Raw genomic sequence first — 7,500 nt, 5'->3', positions numbered from 1 at the left:
ACATAACGAGTCTGACCTCTGACCTTTTTATCCAGTTTGAAGTCACATTTTTACATCTTGGTGGTTTTTAACTCTGGATCGTCTGGATCTTAAAGGGATAGTTCACCCAAAAATGATAATTCCCTCAATATCTACTCACCACTATGCCGATGGGGGGGGGGAGTGTTTGACTCCGCAAAGCACTTCTGGAGTTTCAGGGGTAAACAGAGTTAGAGCAGAATCCAATACAGCTGAAGTAACTGGTGGCTGAGACTTCAAACTTAATAAAACAACAGAAAAAACACAACCTGCTCCTGTGATGTCACCAAGTGTACGGAAGCCTTGACCTTCATATTCAACTAGAAACGAGGTCATTTACAGAAGCAAGGTCTTTAGCCAAATGTCCGCAACCGGAAGTAGTGATGCTAACGTGCAGCCCGACCACGCCCTCGGGCAAGAGCTTGTGTGCAGTGTGCGCCAGTTTCCAATGGCTACGTGCAAACGCTGCAACTCTGTTTTCCCCTGAAACTCCAGAAGGGTTTTGTTTTGACTCAAACACTTCACCTTCACCCGATTCCATGAAATTCCCTGATTATACCCAATTTGATACCACGGTAAAAAAAACTAAAATAAATCACATCTTTTATTAAAAATATTCAAAAAACAACAGTGGCTCTGTCGCCTTCAAGTACTAAATAAAAAGAAAAGAGTTTTAACATTATAAAGCAAAACAGTGGCATAAAGGAAAATTATGAGATTTCAGTTATCAGGTATAATGTCTGTAAGAAAACAGCAGAGCCGGCAGACACAGTACTGACACACTCACACACACAGTACTGACACACTCACACACACAGTACTGACACACACACACACACACACCGAACCTACAGTGTATATACTAGAGGGAAGTAGGTTTCTTCAGTAGGAGTGACAGACCATTAAAACTTTATACATGTATGTACAATGCTAACGTCATCAGTGTTTACTTGAGGATTTCTTTCCCCATCAAATCGTGATCTGAACCCCCCCCCCCCCAAATAATACATCAATCAATCAATACAATAATTATTTTGGTTATTTTGACGCTCCTTTACTCTATCAAGGTGGCCCCCCTCAGCAGCACCACTGCACTGAGGAGCATTATTCTGCTCTCTGATGTTTTCTATCATCACACGTAGAACTGATCTTTATAAAAACTAATGAATTCATGTTTACGTTCCTGGAGAAACAGGAAGTCGCTTCTTCTGCAACGAAGAAGTTAAAACGCTGCGTTGTGTCATAAACTGTGTGTGTGTGTGTGTGTGTGTGTGTGTGTGTGTGTGTGTTTCTCTGGTGTCACACAGTGTTTCTATTCCTGGTCAAACAGGAAGTTGAGCTGTTGAAAGCAGAAGTTTCACATGAACCAAAATGGTCTGAACATGGAACCACTGTGAGGAAGAGGAGGTTCCACAGCTTCCTGGGTCCTTGTGTCTATTACAGCTCAGAATTCAGAACCTTGTCTGAAACTCCTGTTCTAGAATTTCTCTCAGATATTTTTTCAACTTCAGCAATAAAGTGACGTGTTTAGCAAATAGATTGGAAGCAGAAATGATAAATGTTCTGAGGTAGACTTCAGGCTTAGGGTTCTACAAGGACATTCTGTATGTGATAAAGGTTCTATGAAGATGTTCTGTGTGTGATAAAAGTTCTATCAGGACATTCTATGTGTGATAAAGGTTCTATGAAGATGTTCTGTGTGTGATAAGGGTTCTATGAGGACGTTCCATCCTGTGTTACAGCAGTGAAACCGGAGACCTCTGTGTGTCTGCAGCTCAGACTGAAACTTGACTCCTGCAGAATTTCAACCATAGAAAGTGGAGGAGGAACTTTCTGGAACCACACATCACAGACTACTACACAGTACTACACAGTACTACACAGTACTACACACCTGGACACCAAATCTCTCTTGTTTGTTTAAAGTGATCCTTTAAACTTGGAGAGCATCAGAATAAGGTCTGTTAGAACCTACAGACGTTCTGTAAGTCCATTAAAAAGTTGTCACAGGATGTGGAGCATCACACATGACACCTCATCACCATGGCAATAATTAAAGTTGTTAACGAGGCACCAGCTACTGATCCCCTCCAATCATAGGTCAGCTAACGGTGTGGCCCCGCCCCCTCAACTCACCTCCTTCTCACAGATGAACAGCTGATCTCCTCGCACGACCACGAACCGGTTCTTCCAGATCTCTCTGAAGATCCCTCTCCCACAGAACTTTCGGATCCAGCCCACTTTATCGGGCTGAAGGTTCTGCAAAGCAGAGTCCTGCGGACCCTGTACACAGGAAACAGGAAGTGAAGTCAGGTTAAAGATTTCAACCTAAATTTTAATAGACATCTCAGCTCGTCACACTGGTTTCTTTTGTCTCCACTATTATTATTATCATTTTATATTATTAATATTATTATTGTTACTATGTTTTATATTTTGTTACTTTTCTTTTCTTCTATGATAGACAACTGTAAATCTGAAATAAATAATTACACAAAAGCAACTAAATTCATTTTGATTGAATATTAGTAATAGAATAATTATTTATAATAATTTATAAATATAAACAATACATATAAATTATACATAAATATAAAAATACAATAGAAACATTAAAAACAATATCAACAGATAAATAGAAACAAACTAATTAAATTAGTTGTGTATCTGTTTGTAACTGATGTGTGTTTATTGTAAGTTTATTGTGTGTTTGTTGTGTATTTGTATCTTTTTCTCACTTTTCCTCTTTCAACCGTCAGTAAGGCTCTTATTGTGAAAACCGGAAGTGGAGTGATGTATCGTTCAGAGTTTCCTTCAAAACAAAAGCCTCAAAGGAGAATCCTTTTGTTCCTCGCGCTCCGGTTAAACGTGATTAAAAGAACCGTCACGCGCGGCCAGTGCCGGTTCCGGTGGCACTCACCCGTTTTCCGGAGCAGTTCTTCTTCATGCTGCCGGTGTCGGGACTTCACTTCTCGGTAACTCCGTTATTCCTCCACAGTTGAGCGGGAGGAGGCGGAGAAGGGAAGCCGGTAGCAGCTGTTGAAGTCCGGGGAGAGGACCGGAGCTTCGGCCGCTCCTCAGCTGTCGGTGCTCGGTGTGGCTCCGCTCGTCGCCCCGCTGCTCCGTGCTGCTGCCGCCGGACACCGCTGCTCTCTGACCGGCCGGGGGCCGCTCTGTGAGTCGGTGTCCGGTTACTCCTCCTCCTCCTCCTCCTCCTCCTCAGGACTCCCCGCTGGCTCAGCGGCTCCTCGGCAGCCCCACAGCGCCCCCCATCGGTTAAGTCTAATGTATAATGTAGCGCCTGAGTCCCATCTAGTGTGTGTGTGTGTGTGTGTGTGTGTGTGTGTGTGTGTGTGTGTGTGTGTGTGTGTGTGTGTGTGTGTGTGGATCAACAAAGTGGGTCAGACAGATGTGCAGATTATTTACTGACACGCCCACAGATCAGACGTCAGCTGCTGCTCTGAAGCATCAGTTTCACATCTTGGTTGTTTGAAACCAGAAGTAACCATATTAGGAGGAAGGGGGTGGAGCCTGAGTTGAGAGCTCGAGGGCACGCCCACATACACCTGCCACCTGCACCCATTGGACGGTACTACCTGTCAATCACTCTGTGGTACCCCCCCCAACACATCCGGTGCTTTATGGTCTGTTTGACTCTAAATGATCATAATTCACTAAATGAACATCAGCTGTTTGAAGAAGACTTGAAACTAGAGACTGAGACAGAAACTCCTGAATGTTTCCTGACGTTATAAAGTGAGAAGTCACTTTCTGTAGACTTCTATAGAAACTACCAGTGGAGTCGCCCCCTGCTGGTCACTACACAGAACACAGGTTTCAGGCTCAGGAGTCAGTTTTTATAAATGTATTTATACAGATCTTTTCTTGATGGCCACTCAAAGCCCTTCACAGTATAGTATAGGTAAAAGTTAAAGGTTACAGTATTGTCATCAGAACCCTAACCCTAACCCAATCATCATCAATGCGTAACTAGTTCAGTTACCAATTAAAACAAAAACAGTTAAAAGAAATGAATAAACCATAAATGACATTTGACTTTCCGTTGATTGATTCGATCAGAAAACTTAGCGACGACACATTTCCACTGTTAAAAGTAACACAGAACCAGCACAACCTGCTTGTCTCAATTTTTTTAGCATAAAAAATTCACGTCAGCAACTGAAACAACTTTTTCTTTACATAGTTTTTTTTGTAAAAAAAAAAGTTGACAGCCTGGCTGACAGCCTGGCTTCCTGGTGCAGCCAGAACCTCCTGGAGCTAAACGTTTCGAAAACTGTAGAGATGATAGCAGACTTCAGGAGGAGCCCAGCCCAAACCGCCCCCCTCACCATGTGCGACTCCCCAGTTAAAACAGTGGAGTCTTTCAGATTCCTGGGGACTATAATTGCACAGGACCTGAGGTGGGCTGAGAACATCACCACCATCATCAAGAAGGCCCAGCAGAGGATGTTCTTCCTGCGGCAACTGAAGAAATTCAACATGCCGCAGAAAGTGATGGTCGAGTTCTACACGGCCATCATTGAGTCCATCCTCACCGCATCAATCACCGTCTGGTTCGCTGCCTCCACTGCCAAGGACAAGGGCAGACTGCAGCGGATCATTCGGTCAGCTGAGAAGGTCATCGGCTGTGACCTGCCGGCTCTCCTACACCTGTTCCACTCCAGGACCAGGAAGAGAGCAGGCAAGATCATTGCTGATCCTTCCCATCCCGGCTACCACCTATTCCAGAGACTCCCATCTGGAAAAAGGTTCCGGGCCATCAAGACCAAAACCTCGCGCCACCTGAACAGTTTTTTGCCCATAGGGGGGCTCACAAACAAGCCCCCTGCATCACACTGACTCTGCCCCCCTGATTCTGATTCCGTTTATAAAGATAAAACTGTGATGTTAATTTAACTTCTGTATTAAATCCAAAGATAAAACTGATGACACATCATCTTGTTATCATCATTATATTTAATCCACAAAACAAACATGAAACTTTCACTTGAAACTTTCCCAGAAATGAAAAATGTTGGTGTTTGTAGATGATTTGTATCTTGAGAAGTTTGAATCAAACAAACAGACATAGATCAAAGGTCAGAGGTCACAGTAGAACACTCCACTCACTCTTCACTCTGCAGAAAAACAATATTTTTATTTCATATTCGCTGAATACTGATGAATATTTATTATATTATTATGATGTAATGAAGTAAAGTTGTATTCATTGATATTCTTATCACTCTGGACTGATGCCTCTGATTGGCTCTAGTCAGCTGTCAATCACAGTGATGGGGGCGCTGTTGTCTGATCCTTCAATTCCCCCTGCTGTTCACAGAGGTCAGCACGTGTCCTTTAATCCAACCAATCGGGCGCTCTCCTCCCACAGCATCCTCGCCACAGCATCGTCCCGCCCCCCCGCAGCAACGTCCTTCTCTGCACAGTCACTGAACACACACACACACGTTTGTTTTTCAGACTTGGGAGGACAACGTCATTTTCTCTTTGTGTCTTCACATGCAAAACTCCTAAAGACCCCGTGTCCCCATGACGACTGAGAATATTTTCAGTTAAACTCACAAATCAATAATAAATAAGTAATATTAAATAAAGTCTGTGTGAAACACCTGTGCCATGAAATTCAACATTTTGTGTGTTGAGCTGGTGTGTATTGTATTTCAGACTCCTCCCCCAGCCTTTACCTGAAGTAGCATCCGGATCGTTCCTCCAGACCCGGTGTGATGGAGCAGTAAACACTGGTCTGAGCGCCCTGAATTGGTGTCTTCATGAGCAGCAGGGAGGGGAGGCTCAGCAGCGCCCCCAGCAGGGGAAACCAGCCCTGAACATGACGACCCAGCTCAGTCCGGATAACACCCGGGTGGAGACAGAACGACGAAACTCCAGAACCTGAAGACCACATACACAGTCAGTATCAGATGCAAATAAAGAATAAAGAAAACAATTCCTTCAGAATTTGGGGACCTGTGAGTGTGATGTTTAGTGTTTGTGGGGACCTGTGAGTGTGATGTTTAGTGTTTGTGGGGACCTGTGAGTGTGATATTTAGTGTTTGTGGGGACCTCTGAGTGTGATGTTTAGTGTTTGTGGGGACCTGTGAGTGTGATGTTTAGTGTTTGTGGGGACCTGTGAGTGTGATGTTTAGTGTTTGTGGGGACCTGGGAGTGTGATGTTTAGTGTTTGTGGGGACCTGTGAGTGTGATGTTTAGTGTTTGTGGGGACCTGGGAGTGTGATGTTTAGTGTTTGTGGGGACCTGTGAGTGTGATGTTTAGTGTTTGTGGGGACCTGGGAGTGTGATGTTTAGTGTTTGTGGGGACCTCTGAGTGTGATGTTTAGTGTTTGTGGGGACCTCTGAGTGTGATGTTTAGTGTTTGTGGGGACCTCTGAGTGTGATGTTTAGTGTTTGTGGGGACCTGGGAGTGTGATGTTTAGTGTTTGTGGGGACCTGTGAGTGTGATGTTTAGTGTTTGTGGGGACCTGGGAGTGTGATGTTTAGTGTTTGTGGGGACCTGGGAGTGTGATGTTTAGTGTTTGTGGGGACCTGTGAGTGTGATGTTTAGTGTTTGTGGGGACCTGTGAGTGTGATGTTTAGTGTTTGTGGGGACCTGTGAGTGTGATGTTTAGTGTTTGTGGGGACCTGGGAGTGTGATGTTTAGTGTTTGTGGGGACCTGTGAGTGTGATGTTTAGTGTTTGTGGGGACCTCTGAGTGTGATGTTTAGTGTTTGTGGGGACCTGGGAGTGTGATGTTTAGTGTTTGTGGGGACCTGTGAGTGTGATGTTTAGTGTTTGTGGGGACCTGGGAGTGTGATGTTTAGTGTTTGTGGGGACCTGTGAGTGTGATGTTTAGTGTTTGTGGGAACCTGTGAGTGTGATGTTTAGTGTTTGTGGGGACCTCTGAGTGTGATGTTTAGTGTTTGTGGGGACCTGGGAGTGTGATGTTTAGTGTTTGTGGGGACCTGGGAGTGTGATGTTTAGTGTTTGTGGGGACCTGTGAGTGTGATGTTTAGTGTTTGTGGGGACCTGTGAGTGTGATGTTTAGTGTTTGTGGGGACCTGTGAGTGTGATGTTTAGTGTTTGTGGGGACCTGGGAGTGTGATGTTTAGTGTTTGTGGGGACCTGGGAGTGTGATGTTTAGTGTTTGTGGGGACCTCTGAGTGTGATGTTTAGTGTTTGTGGGGACCTGGGAGTGTGATGTTTAGTGTTTGTGGGGACCTGGGAGTGTGATGTTTAGTGTTTGTGGGGACCTCTGAGTGTGATGTTTAGTGTTTGTGGGGACCTGGGAGTGTGATGTTTAGTGTTTGTGGGGACCTCTGAGTGTGATGTTTAGTGTTTGTGGGGACCTCTGAGTGTGATGTTTAGTGTTTGTGGGGACCTGTGAGTGTGATGTTTAGTGTTTGTGGGGACCTCTGAGTGTGATGTTTAGTGTTTGTGGGGACCTGGGAGTGTGATGTTTAGTGTTTG

The 7,500-nt window shown here is 44.6% G+C and overlaps 2 protein-coding genes across 3 annotated transcripts in view; both read right to left on the bottom strand.

The window, feature by feature from the left end:
• Window positions 1-3,386, bottom strand: part of plekho1b (pleckstrin homology domain containing, family O member 1b) — a 10,306-nt gene extending 6,920 nt beyond the window's left edge. For both annotated transcript variants that reach the window (XR_004616464.1, XM_034610750.1), the window contains exons 1-2: window positions 2,939-3,386; window positions 2,155-2,301 (exon numbers count right to left, since the gene is read on the bottom strand). Coding sequence is in view for 1 of the 2 variants with exons in the window: in XM_034610750.1 (XP_034466641.1) it covers window positions 2,155-2,301; window positions 2,939-2,965 (174 nt within the window). In the remaining variant the exon portion in view is untranslated. The remainder of the gene's footprint in view (window positions 1-2,154; window positions 2,302-2,938) is intronic.
• Window positions 3,387-5,089: 1,703 nt separating this feature from the next.
• LOC117776634 (retinol dehydrogenase 13) overlaps window positions 5,090-7,500 on the bottom strand; it is a 12,265-nt gene continuing 9,854 nt past the window's right edge. Inside the window, exons 7-8 of the mRNA XM_034610751.1 lie at window positions 5,724-5,928; window positions 5,090-5,468 (exon numbers count right to left, since the gene is read on the bottom strand). Coding sequence (XP_034466642.1) covers window positions 5,363-5,468; window positions 5,724-5,928 — 311 coding nt within the window. The 3' untranslated portion in view covers window positions 5,090-5,362. The remainder of the gene's footprint in view (window positions 5,469-5,723; window positions 5,929-7,500) is intronic.

This window comes from Hippoglossus hippoglossus, chromosome 16, assembly GCF_009819705.1.
Source record: "Hippoglossus hippoglossus isolate fHipHip1 chromosome 16, fHipHip1.pri, whole genome shotgun sequence".
Lineage (NCBI taxonomy): Eukaryota > Metazoa > Chordata > Actinopteri > Pleuronectiformes > Pleuronectidae > Hippoglossus > Hippoglossus hippoglossus.
The sequence above is the reverse complement of the archived record's forward strand: the minus strand, read 5'-3'. Positions and strand labels throughout refer to the sequence as shown.